At 35.8% G+C, this 23,654-nt stretch overlaps 1 protein-coding gene across 2 annotated transcripts in view; it reads left to right on the forward strand.

Moving 5' to 3' along the window:
* LOC149781386 (DDB1- and CUL4-associated factor 17-like) overlaps positions 1–23,654 on the forward strand; it is a 78,147-nt gene that overhangs the window by 12,518 nt on the left and 41,975 nt on the right. The window contains exons 3-8 of one of the 2 annotated variants that reach the window (XM_089935481.1): positions 1,124–1,165; positions 15,373–15,475; positions 18,648–18,784; positions 20,287–20,365; positions 21,047–21,136; positions 22,966–23,073. In XM_089935481.1, the coding sequence (XP_089791607.1) occupies positions 1,124–1,165; positions 15,373–15,475; positions 18,648–18,784; positions 20,287–20,365; positions 21,047–21,136; positions 22,966–23,073 (559 nt within the window). The remainder of the gene's footprint in view (positions 1–1,123; positions 1,166–15,372; positions 15,476–18,647; positions 18,785–20,286; positions 20,366–21,046; positions 21,137–22,965; positions 23,074–23,654) is intronic. The other variant, XM_089935482.1, reaches the window with a different exon arrangement.

Genomic DNA, 23,654 nt, shown 5'->3' on the forward strand with positions numbered 1-23,654 from the left:
TGTGATATGGTTTGAAACATTCTGCACATAAATTTACTTGGCATTGTTCACATCCAGTTTTTGGTTCAGATCCAACTTTGTTCAATGAACACATTTTGGAGGTTTTTTCTCTGGCATGACCACTGACCAATATTGACCTTGCTGAAGCAGGGTTTAAACTTCTACTTCTCTTTGACTTTTACCTACAAATCCTCCAAGTAGTTGATGTGCAAGAGTCATTCTGAACTCCATCTGGGTTCTAGCTCTTTCCCTGTTGTTTTTGGTGATGATAGTATGGTTAACCTTGACCTCTGATAATGGATACCTAAGCATACAGTACAAAAAGTCAAAGGTGCCCAAACCTGTGTCTGACAGTTTGTTTGCCTGGTGGCCAGTGGTTACCTGAATGGGAGGTCTTGTCAACCATAAGTTAAATTCAGGTGGCAATTGACTGATGATTGATACAAGATATTGTGACTGTACTACATTGAATAAAACATAAATAAAAGTATTTAACAAAGGAGAATGATTATGATGAAGAAATGGCAATATAGTGCCAATTAAAAGCTATGTTCCAAAAATCTAAACATAAAATATTGCTTAGCACTAAGAAGAAGAGCCATTTTAAAACATCGTAAGCATGTAGCTCAATAAGATGAAAAAATGAAGAAGAAAAAATTGGGGTGTGTGCTGGTAGCCTTGTTGATTACCATCTGATTTGAAATTTTCCTCCCATGCAGTGCTCCAAGACATGTTATTCTGTTGTAGGTTCAGGGCAAGTGGGTTTAAAATAATCACTTGCCCTGACTCAAAATTCACATTCATGATAGGACTTTTTAAAAATAATTATTTTGATACAATATTAATATGGCTGTACTTTAAATTAATATAACAATGGTATAAATTGATTTTTTGTGTGTTCATATGCCTACAAAGATGTGTCCTTCTGAAAAAATAATTGTGTGTACCGTTATCTACTAATTTTTTTATTTAATTTTATTATTTTAACAGCAGTGTGTGTGTGTATGTGAGAGAGAGAGAGAGAGAGAGAGCATACTACGGGTGTTCTCTGTGATGTAACATTTATCGTCACTCATTTTGCTTCAAAGTGATAAACACTAATAAAATTTTATCTTCCTTCTAGTGGTAGAGTTTTCTCAGAGAACTTCAAGCAGTTTAACTACGGGTTAGTAACTTTCATTTCTAATTTTCTTAGAGGTGTTTAACACTCAATCTTTAAAGTGTTTAGTTGAAAAATAATATTAATTTTAAGCTCCATTGGTCATAGACCAGAAGAGCTTATGGGATGGCCCTTTGTTTTATGTCAGTCCATTGGTCTTATGATGTCTAATTGGTCCTAAATGAAACTGGTGCTGATGTGACATCCAATATGATGGCCACCACAGCGAAATCTTTAAAATCTTGCTATTGCTACTCTCTCCGAATCATGGGGTTTTCACAGCAAGATTTATTACAGTATTTAGTTAGTCTTAAATAAATATTATGTTGTTCTGATTTCCAATATGGCTGTCACAGCTGCCATCTTGAAAATACTCCCTGATGAAAAATCGTATGAACATTGGGTTTTACCAGAAGACTTCTTATGGTGTCTAGTTGGTATTAAATGAAAATGGTGTTAATCCGACATCATGTATGGCCATCATGGCAGCTATGTTGAAAATCTTTTTATTACTATTCCCCTTAAAAGGAAAGTCATATGAACATGGGGTTTCACTAGAAGTTTTCTTATGATGTCTAGATGATCTAAAATGAAAATGGTGCCAATCTGACCTCAGGTATATCTGCCACGATGAACTTATTGAAAATCTTAATTCTTCGAAATGGATGGTCATATTGACTGAATGTTTTCACCAAAAGTCTTCTAATGGTGTGTGATTTGTCCATTGTGAAAATTTGTGCCACTCTAGCATCCAGTATTGCTACCATCGTGGCTATTTTTGAAAATATTATTGCTCAAGAATATTGCATTGTTTTACCACTCACCAGTTAATATCTTATGTTGAATTCCTGAAAATTCTTTGGGGATGGTAGAGCATCAGTCCCTTTTAACTACTCTTGTTTAATGTATTGAAGTATTTTAAAAAATCTGAAGAAATGTCACCAGTAAATTCATGGTAGAGAGAGACCATGGTGGTTTAATAAAAATTACAAGATAATTCATCTTTTACCAATTCTCTTAGATTGTACATTTCTTTTGAATAATTGTGTGCATTGTCTTGTGTTGTTAGGGTACTGATGTGAATATCTTAGCATACATATTTATTATTATCCTCATTTCTTATATGTAATTTATTCAGATAAAATCCTTACATATACCGTATTTACCATATATGTTGGGACACCGTATTTGTTGGGACACCATAAATTAATTTTAAAAGTAATTTTTTTGTGCACTGTATGTTCTGGGACACATCATTTTTTTTGAGTCGTAAGTTGTGGGACACCTTTTAAATCATTCAAAAATTACATGTCAGAAATTGCACTCCAGCTGAAATTTTATTTAAAAAAATATAAAACTGTGTACTTGAGATAAAACTCTTTAATCCACTGCATCAGCATCTCATCAACACAACCCTTCTCCTGCACACGTACGATCTATTATTTTTCTACATGAATACTTTTTTAGCTTTCTCATACTTGAAAAATTGTTAGAGTCAACACACCACCTGAAGTGGAAACTGCAAGAACAAAAGTAAGATTTTTTTTTCAAATTTGCACTAGTCTTGCTAATTCTCACACTTTTGATGCCCATCTTATCGTCAGTCCATCCAGGTATGTGATCAAAGTACACTAGAGTTTCATCTATGTTAATGATCATATTGGCGGTGAAATGATCTGTTTCTCTTCTGGTCTTCACGAATTCATCACGTGATTTTATTTTCTCCAAATCTTCTGGATGATGCTGGGTCATTGATGTTCGCTCATGAAGTACTATATTGTGTAACTTTAAAAACTGTTCCATTGTTTCACATTATTTTCAAATTTTCGTGAATAGTGGTGAAAAGGAACCAAAGTTAGCTTCCATATCTCGGCCGTCTTTGTATTTTCAAAGCTAAAAAATAAAAAATCGGCACACTTAAAAGAATCCATAGTCAGCTTCTGAAGTCAGCTTGCTCTGTAATAAAATAACCTTTGTATTGATAGCCTTTAAAAAAAATCAGCTTCCGTGTCCAAAGTCAGCTTCCAAGGTCAGCTTGCTTTGTAACAAAAATAACCTTTGTCTTTGATGTCCTGTCGGTAAGTTCAAAGAAGAAGTTTACTGCTGGCTGCCAGTTGTGTTTATTTACCACCAGGGCTTCTATGTGCTTGGCATCTGTAGTAATAATTAATACAACGGTGCACTGATGTCTGCGGGTAAATAGTAATGATACTTTTTTAACCCGCGCCGGCGAAAAGATTGTCACTTGCACTCAAGTGAATGTGTTTTCAAATAATGATTTTTATTTGTGAGATACTGTCATACAGTAGACCTGGATATAAATTAATCTTGGCTATTTTGCACATAACACCATGCCATGCGTGAATGGCAGTTTTCTTCAATATATCGGTTGATTATTTCCCTCTCGTTTGCAAAATCATTTGCTTCTCTTGTGGCCTTCACGAATTCATCACATGATTTCATTTTCTCCAAATATTGCTGGCTCATAGACATCTGTGCACAAAGCACTATATTGTGTCACTTTAAAATTTGTTCCATTGGTTCAATTTATTTTCAAAATTCCCGTGAATACAGTTGAAAATGAACCCAAGTTTACTTCTATATCTCGACCGTCTTTGTATACTGTATTCAAAAAAGAAAATCGGCTCACTTCACAGAATCCATAATCATCTTCCGATGTCGGCTTGCTTTGCAATAAAATAATCTTTATCCTTTACCAGAAAAAGTAACCAAAGTCGGCTTCTGAGATCAGCTTGCTTTGTAATAAAAATAACCTTTTGTCTTTGATGTCCTGTCGGTAGGTTCAAAGAAGGAGTTAACTGCTTGCTGCCAGTCGTGTTTATTCACCACCAGGGCTTCTGTGTGCTTGGCATATGTGGTTACAATTAATACAAAGGAGCATTGATCTCTGTGGGTAAATAGTAAGGATAATTTTGTAACCCGAGCTGGTGAAAAGATTGTCACTTGTACTCAAGTGAATGTATTTCAAATGATGACTTTTATTTGCGACATACTGTCATACAGTAGACCTGGAAATAATTCAATCTTGATTATTTTCCACCTAACACCGTGTCATGCGTTTATGGTGTCTTCAAGATATCGGTTGAATATTTCCCTCTTGTTTGTGATTTTGTTGGCTCCAGTTTTCAGTCGGATAACATGTTCGAACCTTTGAGCACAACCACACACAGTTGTTTCTCAATGTTCATGTCAATGAACAACGTGGTGTGTGGTATCACAGGTGCTCAACGCAAGCTTGATGTTAAAAAAATACAATTATCTAAAGGAAGAAATCATTTACAGAGTGACAAAAATACCTTAGATTACCCCCATGACCCGTTCTGACATTGGACCCTCTTTATCATAATATATGAGAGAGAAGGTATGGAACTTCCAAATACTTTGCTCCACATGACCCTCGATTTCCTTCTGCTATTTCCGTCTTTAAAGGCACATGACCATACTATATGGCTTGTTTCTCTCCTGAGACATTTTTCTATCCATCAAGCCATCATTGACTTTTCTGCATTGTACCAAATTGAAGTCCCAGATTCAAAAGGCCAGGATGATTAGTGCTCTGAATCAGTAGATTAGAACAGTCAAATTTATATACTACTCCTCCAACATCTAAGGTTCTGATACAGGAAGCAAAAGAATTTGAGAGTCTCCAATCCAGTGTTTCATCACAGCCCAGAGTCATACACCCTTAGCAACAAACATTTCTCACAACTAGTGGTGGAGAATCCCTGAAGGGAGATTCTCTATTCACCTTAAAGGCGTATGTAGGCAATGGAATATATTCTCAGTGGTGTGCACAAGAACACTTTATACCACTACAGGCATCCATACCTCCTATGTCTGTTTGATGAGAAACATCACCAATCACTGGCACACATCATTCTCATGGAAGAGAGGATATCAGACAAACCAAAGACCTCACTGATCTTTCATTAATTTTGGATTTCACCTGTCCAATGACACGGGATTATCATCCAAGTAGAATTTATCATGGGTACTAACCTGGTTGAGCATGACAACATTCCAGCTGTTCTCAGCAAGAACTCCATTGGTTCACCTCTCCTGTCAGTCTCGCCTCCTCACCACATTGTTGAGTGGCAGGCAGAATCAGCAAATACATATCCTTTCGGTGTACCCATCTACATGCAGTTCATACAAGGTGGGTCAACATCACTGATGGGTAATCAGATTTTGACAATAATTCATGTCTACTATGGACACTTCATCTTAGGGTTATCTACAGGACCCAGTGAAGTGATACTTAAGGAAGTCATTGCATAAAGGGAGATCATACCTCTGCTCTCAAAACAGGGAAAGGGTGATATATCAGATTGGGCACTTTTTTCTTGAATAAAGTGGGTCTTCTGTTCCTCATTACCCAACACCAATGAATTTTCTTCTCATCTTGGTTCACAAAATTAGGACAGTTACCACAAACATTGCATACAAGAGAAACTGGTCTTTAGTTTTGTCTGTGCTGTTGGATGGAGATGTTGTATGTAAGAGATTATTCATCCTAAGTAGATCTGGTGGGGCTTTAACCGGTGGTGGAAAAGGTTACCTTTCCAGGTCATTTGATAGCTTCATAAGTCTGCAGCTTCATGACTTGTGCTGGAAATGGTTTCCTTTCAAAGCCACTCCCCAATATATGGAGTCTATTCCAGTCAGATTATCTAGAATCTGTCTCCTTAGGTGTCTGGAGATAGTCTCTCTGGGGTAAGGGAATGTATCTTCCTCCACCGTTTACCAATTTTTCTAAGGTATTATGATTGGCTGATGCATTTGAAGAAACTAATTTTTTATAGTAAAATATATTTGTTTGATAATAATTACCCAATCATAATACACATACACCCTACTAGCCTCCCCACAATTACATCCATATAGAGAGCACACCTTCCACTCCTGTAGTAACTGATGAATTCATAGGATTTGTTATAGTCCTTTTATCAATGAGATATCATTTTATCTAACTGCCATCTAGGTGGGCAGATAACTTTTAGTTGTTTAGCTAACAAGCTATTGTCTGGAAGTGCTGGATTTGCGAGGTAGTAGTAGTTCTCTAAGGTATTGTGATTGGGTAAGTATTACACTGGACAACAAATTTTTACAAAAGTCATGTTACTGAAATAAAATTAGTCAATTCTTATCAATTTTTATGTGCTGAACACGAATATGACAGTCAAATTGCAAAATTGGCTCTAGTTTTTTTGTAATCTGCAAGAAATTAATGTTTACATAACGAAATGCATTCCAATAGTAAAAGGTCAACTGTAATAGCCTACCTATAAAAAATCAAGTCATTGACTACATCTTAGATTTCTTCGCCTGTCTCTTGTACAGCTGTTCGGGAGCATCTCTGAGGAGTGTCCAGCAGTAGTCAGCCAGCATTGTAGTGGACCATTTTCCCTGGTATCTTTGTTCCATTGTTGCGATATCTTGATGAAAACGTTCGCCGTGTTCATCACTAACAATACCACAGTTGCTAGGAAAGAAATCCAAATGGGAATGAAGGAAGTGAATCTTTAGAGACATATTGCAGCCAAGTTTCTTATACTTCATCAACATGTCTTCTACTAGTTCCTTATAGTTTTCTGCCCTAACATTTCCGAGGAAGTTTGTAGAAACTAGGCGAAAAGCATTCCATGCTTGTTTCGCGTCACCTTCCAGCAAGTTGTTGAACCGGTCATCTTTGAAAAGCTCTCCAATCTGAGGACCCACAAAAACTCCCTCTTTAATCTTTGCTTCGCTGAGTCGAGGGAATTTTTCATGCAGGTATTGGAATGCTGGCAAAGTCCGGTCAATGGCTTTCACGAAGTTCTTCATCAAACCTAGTTTGATGTGAAGGGGTGGTAGCAAGATTTTCTGAGCCTCAACCAGAGCTGGGTGTTGGATATTCTTCTCTCCAATGGCTACATTCTGCCTGTGAGTCCATTCCTTCCTCATGTAGTGCATTTCCCTTGCTCGGCTATCCCACTCGCATAAGAAACACATGTATTTTGTATATCCTTGCTGCAGTCCCATTAAAAGGGCAACTACCTTCAAATCACCACAGAGGTGCCAGCTGTACTTGTTATACTCAATGGAATTCAGTAGCTGCCTTAAGTTATCGTATGTCTCTTTCATGTGGACAGCATACGCTACTGGAATAGATGGAAGAATGTTTCCATTGTGCAAAAGCACAGCCTTGAGACTCAGTTTCGAAGAGTCCACAAATAGTCTCCATTCTTGTGGGTCATGAGTGATTTTTAAAGCATTCATGAGGCCCTCAATATCAGAACAGAATATCAGATTACTTTCCTTTCTGAAGAAAGGCTCCAATTGCTGGTGGCGCTTTCGATATGCAGTAATTGTGACATCTTCTTCTAGAAGATTCCATTGTTGGAGTCTTGATCCTAGCAATTCTGCCTTGTTCTTTGATAAGTCCAAATCACGAATCAGGTCATTTAGTTCTTCCTGTGTTATTCTGTGTGGGGTTGATGATGCACCACAGTGAAAATCTGGATCACTGCATGCTGATGGACCAGGAGAAGAACAGGTCGACTCACCTTTGTCTTTGTCAGATGAATCAAGAGAATATTCTGCTGGAGGTTCTGGAATAGGAAGTCCCTCACCATGTGGAACTGGTCTCAATGCAGACGGAATGTTTGGGTAGACTATTCTCGACTTCTTTCGCTTCGTTATTCCGCCGGAAAGAGGAGGAACCAAGCAGAAGTAACAGTCATTTAGGTGGTTGCTTGGCTCTCTCCACACCATTGGGACTGCAAACGGTATTGATGACCTTTTGCAATTCAACCACTGTGAAAGCTGTGTTGTACATGTAGCACAGCATATATGCGGAGCCCAAGGCTTGTCTTGGTCACCAACCTTGCATCCGAAGTAAAGATGATATGCCTTCTTCACTTGAGAATTGATACTTTTCTTCTGGTTGGCAAATGTCACTTCCCCACAAATATAGCAAAAATTGTCCGCAGTATTAATACACTTTCGAGGCATTACTGTTCTTTATTGTACGTAAATGGATAAAATAATAAGTTTTATGTAACAGTAGCTTGAACTGTCTCGCACAACGTCTAAAATATTTTAAATGCTGAACCTATCTGATTGGGCTTTATATAGCACACTGCTTACGTCAGCTTCAGCAGCCGCCTGGCATTAGTATAATAGGCCTACACATGTATAGTACACTGCTGACATCAACTTACTTCAGCAGCCGCATGGCATTAGTATTGCATTGCATCAGAAAATGATGCAATCAACTGTGGATGATGTGAGCATGATGGTATTATGCAATGTTATATCATTATTCCGGATGTTGCTGCAGTCCTACTGGAGAAATTTACACAGTGAAACATAGAAAATGAGGTATATGAATATCTTCAAAACGAGAGCCAATACAAATTTTTCACGGTTATATTCGTGTTCGGCACACCAAAATACTACAGATTAGGGCCTTTTCAAGTCAGTAATGATTTCACTGTTGACCAGTGTTATCGGAGAAACATATTTTACTAGAAAAAAAGGTTTCTAAATTTTTTCAATGTATTCTGAGATTTCCAATACAGCCAAACCTTTCCTAAAGATCACCTATACATAGCAGTCACCTGGTCACAATGGCTAGTCTAACCATCAGTGGTTTCTCTTCTGCCTTAAGTGGTCACTGGAATGTATCAATAGTATGCAAATTAAATTAATATTTGATGAGTAAGGCATTGTTTAGATAAATTGTCATTATTGAGGTGTACAACATTTCAGATCTCACTTGTACTCACCATACTCCAATCACGCAATTTAACTTGAAGGTGCCATTATGTCAGGTTACAAAAACTTGGTGGTTTATATCTTTACAGGATAGGTTCAAAGTGTTTGATTTGCTGGATAGTGGGAAAAGCAGTTGTGTTATCACATTATGGCTTTTGTCTCAGTGTCACAGGTATAGTTTATTATCTCTGTCTATTCATATTTGAGAAGATATTTTAGTTACATCCTTATTTATTATGGCTCATTTAATATTTCTGTATGTGAAGGCAGGCAAAGTCTCAGTTCATGGCTCACAAAAATGGCAATACATTATTTTTAGATTTCCTATTCATTACAGCTTCTCACATAAGCCAACTGTTTTTTGATCATGGTTAGTTGATCAACTTGCTAATCCAGATATTGTTTTTAAAGCCTTAACATCAGTTTCCAAATTGACTGACCAAGCAAGATACACTAATCTTGTGTGGAATGCATATTTTATGATTGTGTTGGCTAGTGCACTTAAAACTATTGATAATAATAATGTTAATAACATGAATAATGATATTCAGTGCATGGCATTTGTTTAAAACTTTTTGCAAGGTGAATCTGTGTACAGCGGTCTGCTGTGTAGAAGGTTCAGTTTTTGTATTTTCTCATTGGTGATGCTGTGGAATGGTTTGACTATGATGATAGTCAAAGTGAGCGGTGGAAAATAAATAAATGTAAATTATTTGCATTCGTCATAATTATTTGTTGTAAACATGATAATTTTAAGGTATAATTTGTCTTCCATGCAGATTGTATAGTGATGCACATATAGCAGCATATTTTGTAATATTAATATCACTAACAACAAAGGTATTGTTCATTTTTTTTCAGCTAACAATTTACTGCCATTTTGAAATAGTAACTCACAAAATGCTAGCTGCAAAATAATGAAGCAGACATTTCCAGCAACATCAGTTATAAGTTATCATCCATGGTTGCTTATCATCCTGACTTTGTTTTCCATGACACAAATTTACTCAGCTTTATTGCATTTCAATCAAATCTGGCATGCAACATGATATTGATGAGCCCTTGCATGAGTTTGAGTTCAGGTATTCCACATTTTCCACATCCGGTTAATTGACCTTTTTTGTCCCTCCTGTAAAACCTTTCAGTACAAATTTTTCATGCACTTTTAATTTGATGAGACCTTGAGTTATTTTGATTTCCATCATTCCATAATATCGTATATCCACTGGCCCTCCAGGATGGAGGTTTGGCTCAGGGCTAACAACCCAGACCTAGAAATAAAAATAACTGTAATGGAAACAGCAGCGAAGATTTCTTCCACAACTGTGTGTGATGGCCTTCCAGAATCCCCACTGGGGACTTTTAGGACTTGCAGTAGTGAAAACCACGAGGAAACAACTTTTATGAAGATGAAAGTCCTAAGACAAAGACCAGGATTGGATTCTGGAATGTACGAACTATGTACAACACTGGCAAGCTGATACAGATTGCATACACTTAGTGTTTGTAAGAGCAGATGGACAGGTCAGAAAGACTGAAGGCTGCTTCAGGAGAAACTGCTTTACTCCAGAATAAATGATGACCAGCATTGTGAGGGAGTGCCATGATCCTGAAGAGCAGAATCAAGAAATGCTTGCTTGGATGAAAACCCATCAGGGGGCGCTCACCAGTTATTATGTACTTTTGAGAGAGTGATATATGTAAGGTGGAGTTGTTTGCATTTTAAACATGCACAGTGGAGAGAATGTTGGCATACCTCTATGCTACTTTGATGTAATGTGGCTGACATTTCTTTGGATATTGTACTTACGGAAATTCTACATGATCTAAGCACACCGCTAACTAAAATGACTGCTCCCTTGTGCTACAAAAATCACCCTGAATTAGTCTAAAGTACACTGTCTTTATAATCTATTAAAATTGGGAAAATGAATTTTACCCAACTAGACAATACCAGCTTCTTAAAGTGCATTGAATGAACTAAGAAATATATAAAATGTAAAAAGAAAGTTATTGGCTCTTTTTTTACAATTTACCTCTAACCAAGTGGAGCTAGCAGCTTTTTTGAAAGGTGCACATCTGGAGTAAGGCCAAGCTGTATACTCTATAACTCCTATTACACCCATCAATCGTACACCAAAATAAAGGAAATTAAAGGCTCTTTGAACAATACCTAAGGTATACAAGGTCTTTTTTAAATATCCATTATAACCAGTGAGGAAACCCTGGGAGATTCTTTTTCTTAAAAATTCTAACCGTATGCAGTATGTGAAACTGTAGAGTGCCACCTCAACAGCAGATTGATGAGAATCAGACTGAATGATAGACAAGTGAACATCACTCTGATCCCCAACAATGACAGTGATGACACAGATAAAGATAACTTCTATGAGAAACATCAGGCAGAAGTAGAAGCTTGACCACATCGTGATTTTGTTGGAGATTTGAATGCCAAAGTGGGAAATGGCAACAGATGTTATGACAGGGAGACAATAGGTGTGGTAAAATAAATGACCTTTGCAACACGAACAATCAGGTCATTGGAGGGACTCTTTCCACAGCAAGATACACATAGGTGTCAACCCTTTGAGATGAAAACCTGTACGCCAGACCAATAAAAACCTTACAAAGACCCCAAAAACCTTACACGAAAAAATGTGTTCATACATTATATAAGGTCAACAGTTTTAAAACAACAAATGCTATACACATATTTACATAATTATTTACATTTCTGACACTTTTTTCCATTATTTTTACTTATAACACTATCATCTTCCTGCTTTGGGTGAGCAAAGAAGCTTTTGATGGATGCTTCCTTCATTTCAAAATTTCTTTCATGCAGTTTTGTCCTGAAGTGTTCCTCCGGATCATGTATGCCCGACACCACCACTTTAATGTCTTTACTGCCTATTTTACAAAAAGCATGTAAAGATCCTCACTTGGATTCCTCACTTGGATACATCTACAATGCCAGGGAAGACTTTAATCCAATCAGCGTGAAACTTTCCACGACCTCAGTCAGTGTCTTCGAGCTTGCGTTTCTTTGAGTTATTCTCAGCCATTTGATGGATGGAATATTTCAACTAGATGAGAGAAATAAAATAAAAAAATTTAAAAATTTAGATTTGACATGTGATAGAGAAAGATCTCCCAATTACAAATATGTTATGAATTTATATTTGTCTCCATAAACCCCAAGATATTATGCCAGGAGTTATCCAAAAATTGAAATATAGAAATAATTTGTTTTTACAATGTAGCATGAGAAAATAAGAAAACATACTTACTACACAGGTAGTTAGTCAGTATTAGAAATCTGAATGAGCGTCTGATCTCTGAGCGATAAACGACAAGATCTTCACACACTGAAGTTGAACCATGAATGAAACTCGTTTCATTATCAAAGGAAAAGCACAGTTTTGAGTATGATTTGATTGGTTGTTTTGGGCCACCATAGTCTCACTGAATTCTCATGCTAAAATAACATTACACCAAGAGTCCCAGATGCACACAAAACAAAAAACAACCAAAAAAATTTTAATTACAAATTTTTTACGATAAAAACGTACAAGTTGACACCTATGGATACACAAGCTAATTTGGTTTCCAGTAACAAGGGTCAGATTGAGCATCTGATGGTAAATGGTGCAAGGAAATGCAGCCTGGAAGATGTAAAAGTGAGGAGAGGGTCAGATGTTGGTACAGTAGAAATCACCACCTCATAACAGCACATGTGAAGCTCAAGTTGAAAAGGATGGCATCAAGACACCCATACAAAGGATGGCATCAAGACACCCATACAAAGACATTTCACTGTTGTGAAGCTACAAGATGTCACCATACAGACTGCCTTCACCATTGAAATGAGAAATAAATTTTAAGTGCTGCAAGAATTAGGAGAAGATGCATCTACAGATATAATCAACTCAGTGTGAGAACAGATTACATCAGTCTACAAAAGGAACTGATGCTTGTCAGGGTTTCAAAGAAAAAAAGAGCAAGGAGTGGATCAAACCTGACACATAGAAAGTCATTGATGAGAGACAACACGTCAAGAAGAAACAGGCAGCCAAATCAGCCAGACTTAATAAATATTCAAATTGCAATAGAAAGAGAGGCAGACTGGAAAGTGAAGAAGTTAGTATGAGCAGACACAAACTTTCATGGAAGACTTTGCAACACAGTCAAGCTGAAAATGCAGCATGTTGTGGAGAATAAGGAAATGTATACACAATCACCATGCTCGACTGTGGCAAGTACAGTGACGGGACAAATATCAAGGATAAACAAGGACAGTTACAGGCAACAGAGAAAGACCAGGAAACACGCTGGACAGAACACTTCAGGGAATTTATGAACAGACCATCACCTGAAGAAGCAGACATCCAAGAAAATGAAGAAGACCTTGATATTAACATGGCTCTTCCAGAGAAAGAAGAAATCATTGCAGCTATTAGATCTCTCAGAAATGGCACAGCTCCAGCACATGATAACCTGAATGTGGAGATGTGACCCAAAACTTGCAGCTTCCATTCTCTAGTCAATGTTTACAGCAATTTGGGAAGGACAGCAAGTACACGAAAGCTTGACCAAAAGAGTTGTCATCAATATCCCCAAGAAAGGAACACTCGGCAACTGTAACAACTGACATGACATGACCCTACTATCCATACCAAGTAAGATCCTTGCTAAGGTTATCATCAAGTGGTTCTCTAATGCTGTTGACAGATCTCTGAGGAAGAAACATGACAGATTTTGGAAGGGAAGGGGATGTATAGATTAAATTTTCACCCTGAGAAACATCATAGACAGTGTGATGAGTGGTTGAGACAGCTTTACATTAACTTTGTTGATTTTTGTAAAGGCGTTTAACAGAGAGAGCCTTTGGCATTCTTCAAGCTTATGAAATCCTCCTACAAATGCTCCATCTCAGCATGGGATTCTGCAATGTGTGCTTCAAAGTCAAGACAGGGATGCATCATGTTAAACTACTCTTCAACCTAGCAGTTAATTGAGTCATGTAGAGAACACTTGAAGATGCATTAACGGGCATCAGATGGACACAGTTTTCCACATCAGAAGACCTGGACTTTGCAGATGAAATTGCATTGCATTCCTTCACCCACCAGCAAATTCAAGATCAGATATAATGCCTCTGCACCTTTGCACACAATGTAGGACTGAACCAGAAGAAGACAGCTTATGTATCAACACCAAGTGGATTAGGCATGTGATGAGGAAGGAGGCAGAAGCAGTTTTAAGGACAGCACTGTACTGGACACATGAGGGATGACACAGTAGCATGGGAGGCCTAAGACAACATGGTGTCATACTGTTGAGGCTGAGATGAAGACCCATCATCACAACTGGGGCACACTAGAGATTGCCCTACAAGCCAATGGACATAATGTAAGTACATATTCATTTAGAAGAGTTGTGACCCTGAATGCCTTATTCTACAAACTTTAGTTGTTCATTGGAATTTCTTTTGTTTAATGCTCTGCAAAACACATTATAGTGAGCATAACCCTTTGCAAAACACATTATAGTGAGCATAACCCTCTGCTAAACACATTATAGTGAGCATGACTCTCTGCAAAACACATTATAGTGAGCATGACTCTCTGCTAAACACATTATAGTGAGCATTACTCTCTGCTAAACACATTATAGTGAGCATGACTCTCTGCAAAACACATTATAGTGAGCATGACCCTCTGCTAAACACATTATAGTGAGCATGACTCTCTGCTAAACACATTATAGTGAGCATGACTCTGCAAAACACATTATAGTGAGCATGACCCTCTGCTAAACATTATAGTGAGCATGACTCTCTGCAAAACACATTATAGTGAGCATGACTCTCTGCAAAACACTTTATAGTGAGCATGACCCTCTGCTAAACACATTATAGTGAGCATGACTCTGCTAAACACATTATAGTGAGCATGACTCACTGCTAAACACATTATAGTGAGCATGAATCTCTGCAAAACACATTATAGTGAGCATGACTCTCTGTTAAACACATTATAGTGAGCATGACTCTCTGCTAAAACACATTATAGTGAGCATGACTCTCTGCTAAACACATAGTGAGCATGACCCTCTGCTAAACACATTATAGTGAGCATGACTCTCTGCTAAACACATTATAGTGAGCATGACTCTGCTAAACACATTATAGTGAGCATGACTGTCTGCTAAACACATTATAGTGAGCATGACTCTCTGCTAAACACACTGTAGAGAGCATGGCCCTCTGCTAAACACATTATAGTGAGCATGACTGTCTGCTAAACACATTATAGTGAGCATGACTCTCTGCAAAGCTCCCAGTAGTAGTTTCCAATATGGAATTTGTAATTTTAACTTAATTTTGTGTAATGTTATTCAAACCCTAAGGATATGATTTTTTTTCTTTGCAGATATGGTTCTTCCAGAAACCCATTGGTGACTTATCATTTGCCCCCTCTGTCACCAGGACAGGACCAGAAGATTGAGGATGCTTTGGTCTGTTCTGTCCCGCCTGTGAGTAATCATACAACCCCTGGGGCATATACTCCGGTGGTACTTATTTATTTATTTTTAATTTCCAACAACAGTCCAGTGTTTAAAATTCAGTTTCATCCTGAGGCAAACCAATACATTTTTTTGCATTAAAATTAGATGCACAGAAAAAACTCACATACACTCCATATGCTTGTAGAATTACGTAGAACATATAAGAATGGTCATTTTGCATAGGTAACTTAGCATAAATTGAAGAACAAGTATTCTGTTGTATTTAAGAAATTTGTACTCTGCTCTCACTTACTCTGTTGTCACTGTCACTGACTTAGTTTGGTTTGTGGTAAGAGATATCAACACTGGAAAACTGCATCACCATTTTATATATATTTAAAGGCACCCATTCCTGTTTATTAGTTACATAAGAATGGTTAATTAGAACAGCTCACACTTCCTAAGTTGAAAGCTTTCAAGAGAAATAAGAGCTTTTTAGTGACTGCTTACTTAATTAAAAATCACCAGCTGTCACTCATGTCAGACTTTTAATCAGCTGTCACTCATGCTAGACTTTTATGCAGCTGTCACTCATGCAAGATTTTTAATCAGCTGTCACTCATGCTAGACTTTTATGCAGCTGTCACTCATGCTAGACTTTTATGCAGCTGTCACTCATGCTAGACATTTATGCAGCTGTCACTCATGCTAGACTCTTATGCAGCTGTCACTCATGCAAGACTTTTATGCAACTGTCACTCATGCTAGACTTTTAATCAACTATCACTCATGCTAGACTTTCAATCAGCTGTCACACATGCTAGACTTTTATGCAGTTATCACTCATGCAAGATTTTTAATCAGCTGTCACTCATGCTTGACTCATAATCAGTTGATATGTTTAATTTAATAGACTGTTTTTGGAAAAGGTATCCTGTAATGTTATTCTAAAACACTAAGCAATTAAAGGATCATTGTGCCTCAAATTCTTATAGTATTCAGTATGGATTGGCAACTTATGATTCATGCAGATTCTATTAATGCGTCTTTTTGCTGTGAAATTCACAACTTTTAATTGAGTTTCTATTCTGCATTTTTTTTCCATTGTGCACATCATGGAACTAGGTGCATCAAATTAAAATCGTGTGTATTATAAAGTTGTCCAACAGAGTATTTCAGATATTGTAGTATCACTAATTTTCAGGAAATAATGTTTTCATGGATTTTGTTGTTGCCATGAAACATGAATTCAAAGAACCAGCAAAAACTTAGCCACTTACAATAAATGAGCTCTCATCCACATTGGTTTTCTTACTTTGCTTAACATCCAGCATACATCAGTTATAGCTTTCTTTTGCCTAATTCGCCTCCTTGTTTTCACTCCAGAACATATGACAAAGGCAGTCAACTTTGCTTTTTTACACTAGCACCTTATGCAGTCTTTATACTAAAATGGGTTCAGATAATGTAAATATTATGTTATGTGGAGACAGCAGGTTGAAAACCCTAGTGGTACCAAGCTTACATCAGGTGTCACTGTTTCTTTGAATAAGAGTGTAAGTAGTACAGTATGTAGTGTAGCAATAAGTGTACTGTGTTGAGTAAAGTGACGACAGGGAAGAACATCTTTTGCAATTCAGCCATTCCAAGAATGGGTGCTGGGAAACATTTTCCATCAGATGCAAATAAGTGGAACAAAATTCAGTCCTTTATTCTCCACAAAGGTATATCATTTTTAGGGCTTCTTGTCAGAATGAAAACAACCCTTTATAAAATACTTTTTTCATTCCTCCACATGTTTCCTCTAGTTTAGTACATGGTCCTATATTTAATTTAGATATTACTTGAGAGTCTCAAAATAATAGTTTTTCAGAGCCAAAATGTACTTTTAATTAAGGGTCATAAATGAGCCTTGACAAAATATTCAACAGAAACCCAGGGAAAAGACCTGGAAATTTTACTTCGAAAACTTGCATATAGAAATTTAACCAATTCATGTGTAAACAGACAATAGCTTCACTATTTAGGTGGTTCACATGTAATTAGCACTAATTCCGAAATGTGCATATTTAGCACTGCAAATCTGTGAAAGGCTCTAGTTATTTGTTATTTTCAGAAAAATATATAAGAACCAAAAATACATTGCAGAAATAATACATGTACAAATGGTTTGTACATGTCCTAGAATCCTTTACTTAAGAAAAAATGTTGATTTATCTTTGAAACTTCCTAAATTGATTGAGAAATATGAATTTTGCCCAAACTCTGTAAATTTGTGTGAGCAAATACAAAGCAATAAATCCCATTTTAAATTGAGAATTTTTGTTATAGGCATGTTTTCAAAATATAAATGAATGAACTGGGGATAAATGATGATGGTAGTTACCAGACGGAGTTTTTGTCCCGTCGCTGTTATGGCACACTTAAGCATTATTCTTTAATTTTTATAAAACTATGTATGCACTGATAAACAAAGCAACATACTGTATGGAGAGAAAGATGAGTTTTGGTTAAAAAAATTACCAATTGAAAACTCTTAGAAGTTCTTGAAGAAAACAACTATCCAGGGCTATATAAACAATGTATATTCCATTATATTATATAAGATGGGGTGGGGTTAGACTATCTATAAGCATCGACTTATCAACTGCTACTGTATTATATGGTACTGACAGTATAAAAATGGTAAACAATTTGACTGATTAGAAAAACATTTGAGAATGATAACTTTAGTAGGCATATGTATATGCTCTGATTTAAATTTTAGGCCATCATAGCAATTCTGAAAAAAATTATTTACTCATTTTTGAACTTTTTTGACATAGCCTCTTTTGGGACAAAAACTTGCAAGCATAATTTAGCAATAACCTGTTGAATAATACAAATTAAATATGATATGCATACATAAATGGTCTAATCTGATTTTCATGCCATTATAAAAAAAAAGTGTCATATTTCCCAACACTTTTCAGTTTATGGACTTGCTTGGTCTTCATTTAAAATAAAAATATTTAGTTTTGAATAATGAACAGGGCAGGAAAAAAACAGATTTGAGAAATTTAGTCTCTGAAAACAAAAGACTTTTTCAACATTATAAAATTGTGAAATTTAAAAAATTGGAATCAGTTTTACCTTATATGTATTGAACATTTTTAAGAATACTTTTAGTAAAACTACACAATTTTGAATTTCTTTACAGGAGAGTCTGCCATTAAGTCATCAGAGTCACCTGAGAAGCTTGATGTGTATCACTTCAAACTCCTGGCTGATTCGCTATGATCTCAAGACAGGGGCCATTCTGCAGCAGATATACCTCAGTAACTTATACAAATTCAGGTAAGCAGAACTGATATTGACCAGGGTCTATGTTGGACTCATATATTGGGGTGAAAAAGACTTCTCTATCCTGGCAGAATAGGGCAAAGTTGGCAAAAAATTAGGAGAAATGAGTGTAGAAAGTTCAAAATTGATACTGTTCAAAGTACTTTAAATTTCAGTTTATGTATATTTTCCTGTCAGATTATTAACTTTATACAAAAATATTTACTACCACAGTTGTTGAATAATGTTATTTTATAAAATAGCAACACAGAAATGGTTACATTCATAAACAGAAACTGTTTCATAGCAGAAGTTTAATTTTCTATATTTATTTGATAAAATATTTTAAAAAGTTATTAGTTTTTTTAGTAGTGAAGCTGGATATGTCCCTAGAGTTATATTTAGCTACAAAAATTAAAATTTTCGCTCATTTGTTCAAGGATAATATGCAGACTTTCTAGGATGATACTTATATTTTCAAGGATAAAATGTGGATCTTGAATTGACTTTCAAGGATGATGTGTGGATTTTCAGTTGACTTCTTAGGATGATATGTGGATTTTCAAGGATAATATGTGGATCTTGAATTGACTTTCAAGGATAATATGTGGATTTTCAGTTGACTTTCTATGATGATATGTGGATTTTTAATTGACTTTCAAAGATGATATGTGGATTTTCAGTTGACTTTCTATGATGATATGTGGATTTTCAGTTGACTTTCAAAGATGATATGTGGATTTTCAATGGACTTTCAAGGATGATATTTGGATTTTCAATTGATTTTCAAGGATGATATGTGGATTTTAAGTTGACTTTCAAAGATGATATGTGGATTTTCAATGGACTTTCAAGGATGATATGTGGATTTTCAGTTGACTTTCAAAGATGATATGTGGATTTTCAATTGACTTTCAAGGATGATATGTGGATTTTCAGTGTGAATTACTTACATAACAATGCAGTATCTAACAATCACGATCATCAGAGTAACACCAAAAGTGAAATATAGAACATAAAACTTCATTTTCAAACTTTCAATCTTTCTCTTTAAAGGGGAAAATTACACAAGTGTTAATAGAACAAAAGGGGGTGGGGGAATAATGGAAAATCAAGGCACAATGAGCTTTTATGGCCAACTATTTCACCTTTATTGCCCCTTCCCTCCACTGAAGGTTTTTCATGGACTTTGGATGACTTGATTGTTATTAACCCAGCACTCTAGATTGTTCATAAATATACCAAGTCTCCTCATGAACAACCTTTTACACAATATTCATTTGTCTTTCCCAGGTCCTTCTACAAGTCTGAGCTTATCAGTGAAAGCAGAATCTTAATTTTCAGTGATTAAGAGAATTTCTACTGCCATCATTTAAATGCTTCCTTTCTTTCAAAATATGAGTTGTTTGGGGAAAAAAAGTGTGCCTTTCAATATTTTTGTTTTTCATATTTTCAAATTGTATGTCTCTTGTAAACTTAATACTAAGCAGTCTTTATTGTTAATTTTCTTTCCGCAGGGAAATCTCGTGGGTAGAGCTAAACAAATCTATTGTGATTACATCCACTCTAAGTGCCCTTACATCATTTGCCAGGCAGGTAAGACTGTCATTCTCAAGATACTTTCATCATTTAGCTAGCAGGTAAGACTGACATCTAAGTGCCATTGAATCATTTGCCTGGTATGTAAGACTGTTTTTTAAGTGACAAATTGTCATGCTTCATGGGTCTTCCATCAGCTATTGGTATATCTTTGAATATTCATTATTCCAGTGGATCGCTGATGCATCTGATTCTCATGAGGGGTTTTGTTTATTTAAGGCATCTTAGACTTTTCTGAAGCCAGAAAAAACATTCATTGTGATTGTTGAAACTGGTTTCATTATTGTATAAATCAATACCACATCAGATGCTGTAATACATAGATTTATTGTCGTTTTCATTTGGTTAAAAGAAGACTGGTTATGATGACAAGAGCTATGATTTGCTTATGCCAGGCAAAACTTTTCTTTAGTCAAGCAGTAAATACCTCACAATATAACATAACACATCAAGTTGCAGTCAATTTTGCGCTTCTACTCCTGATTACTGTTTATTATTTGGCTTTTATCATTTTTGAAATCGATATTTTCTATAATTGATGTTTAGCTTCCTCCAAAGTTTCAAAGATTTTGCTTTGAATGCTTATTTAATTACATTGTAAAGTAACTTACATATATTTTACCAAAGTGTGTTGTTTCAAATAATGTAGTACTTATTCAATAGAATCCTATTATTCAGGCAGGATTGCAAGCAAGCATAATGATGGCCATGGTAATATTTGATGTGTGTCCCCTGCGTTTTGTTGGCATGTTAGAGATAAATAAAAAGGTAAGTGTAGAATAATGGTAGACAATGAAGTTAGCTGTATGTTGTGAATTCACTGTTAAGTGTAAAATAATGGTAGACAATGAAGTTAGCTGTATGTTGTGAATTCACTGTTAAGTGTAAAATAATGGTAGGCAATGAAGTTAGCTGTATGTTGTGAATTCACTGTTAAGTGTAAAATAATGGTAGACAATGAAGTTAGCTGTATGTTGTGAATTCACTGTTTCCATGTTGTTCCAGTTTTCATGCCCATGTAGTTGCATTTAAAAACCCAGTGAGCAATAATGCTTCATTAGTGATTGTTTGACCCCTATCTGGATCCACATATATCCACAAATGTAAGACACAGATTAAATGTAGTTTTTCACAAAACCATCAATCAGACATGATATTCATCAAATAAAAGAGGTCACAGTATGTCATGAATATGTTGGAGAACCATTCTCATGTCGTTTTTCTGAAAGTGATATCTATGATTCAGTATATTATGAATGTTTTAGGGAACCATTCTCAGATTGTCTTTTTGTAAAGATATTTTAAGATGCAGTGTATTATGAAACTTATGGAACCATTCTCAGATTTATTTGTAAGGTTAATTAAGATGCAGTATATAATAAATATATTATAGAACCATTCTAAGATTGTCTTTCTCAGATTGTATTTTTAAGGTAGTCTAGTATGCAGTATACATTTCAATATGGAGATATTAGAGATACTATTCTCTTTTTAATACTATTACTTTTACTATTCTAGATTTTCATTATTGTTTAGGCAGGTTAATATTTATCTTTTTTCAAATACAATAATATTCAAACCATTGGATTGTCTGTGTGTAAATTGCTGTGCCAGAAATGACACAACTATTGCAGACATCACAAACATAAATTTAACCAATTAATCAATACTGAATTGTTTATTACATTCTTATCTTCATCCAACACATAGAAGTCTTTTGTCTGGACCAATGCTCGAGTCATTGTTTACCAATTTGGTGGTAAAAAGGGAGTGGTCTTTTCATGAAAGATCTTAAATGTAATATTGTAATGATGGATGACAATTGACATGAAATGACAGATGACATGGCACATTGCCACTATTCTGCATAGTCTTAGGCCAGAGAAACAACCATCACAGATTTGAATGGCCATCAGTCATCTGACCTCAAAATAATTGAAAATGTTGGCATACCATAATATAAGTCTGAGATGATCTCTTCATGCCAAGATCTGAGGAAAGAGGTGTCAGGTATTTCCTTACAATACCATTCCCAGCAGACTCAAAGAAGTCATACAATCCAGAGTACATATTACAAGATACTGAATACCCCAGTAAAGTGTCATACTCAGTTTTTGAGTTATTCTCTTTTAATATTGCACATTAGGTGTCATGATGTTGACATCATCAACTGTGAATTGTGTTGTTTGTGCCCATCACTGTATTGTACATTGTCCAGTTTCAGTAGTATGATTTTTTGAGAAAGTAAATTGAACCAATTTATGTAAGGGCTGTTCCAATAAAATATACTTGGGAGCAAGGGAAGGCACCTTTAATGTGGAGTAGTCACCCATAGATGCAATTTAGAATTTTGTATTGTTTTTATAAAAACCCTGTAATCTGAGTACCTTGGCATACATTTTTAAAAAGTGCCTTCCTTAGGTACCATGCATGTTTAAATGGAACAGCCCTAAAGTGTATACATGAATTTATTTTGTTTATTATTACAGTATAAGTAATTGGCCAAGATAAGTACATATATTACATGAACATTAATCATCCTGTACTTAAACTTTCAACTTCATTAATTTACATGTGAGTTCACTTTCTTATTACAGATGTATGGAATTGATGTGTCCAATGCCACAGTTTCCAATGACATGCTTATCACTATGCATCAGTCTGGACTGGTTAAGTTCTATAGCTTGGAGTATATTATCCAAAAGGTTAGAATTACAGGGTTGTGACTGTCATCTCTGCCCATTCCTTTAGACATCTGTCATTAAATCACAGGTCAGGACATTAACTAGTTAAAATTATTTGTCCTTTTGGGCAAGTTAGTGGTGATATTCACCTGTTGAACTGTAATTATCACTTGTTAGAAGAAATTGTCAATATAATTGTCTTTACAGTGAAATCAAAGTTAAACTGATTTTCAAAAGTTGATGTTATCTAATAAGAATTGACAGTTTGATATTTAGAATCTTGAAATTTTGATAAGTGATTCGATACTTAGTCCTTCAGCCATTTGATAATATGTGGTCAGTCACATGGAATGTAATTTTACTTGCCTAATTCAACTTTAAGTTAGCCTGGGCAATGGTTAATGTCCAGCTCTGCATCATATCCTTTTGCTACCTGTTTATGATCTGTCACCATGTTAGTAAATGTGGCTGCACAGACTGTGTTCTCTTAATTTGTATGTCCCTTATTTATTCTAAGCAGTGGACACTCATGTATTGTATGGGTTAGTATTTTGGTTGCTTTTAGTGTGACATAATCCTTGAACAAATTGACCAGCCAGTAA

The sequence above is a fragment of the Sinohyriopsis cumingii genome, chromosome 15 (assembly GCF_028554795.1).
Source record: "Sinohyriopsis cumingii isolate HCF-2022 chromosome 15, ASM2855479v2, whole genome shotgun sequence".
Classification (NCBI taxonomy): Eukaryota; Metazoa; Mollusca; class Bivalvia; order Unionida; family Unionidae; genus Sinohyriopsis; species Sinohyriopsis cumingii.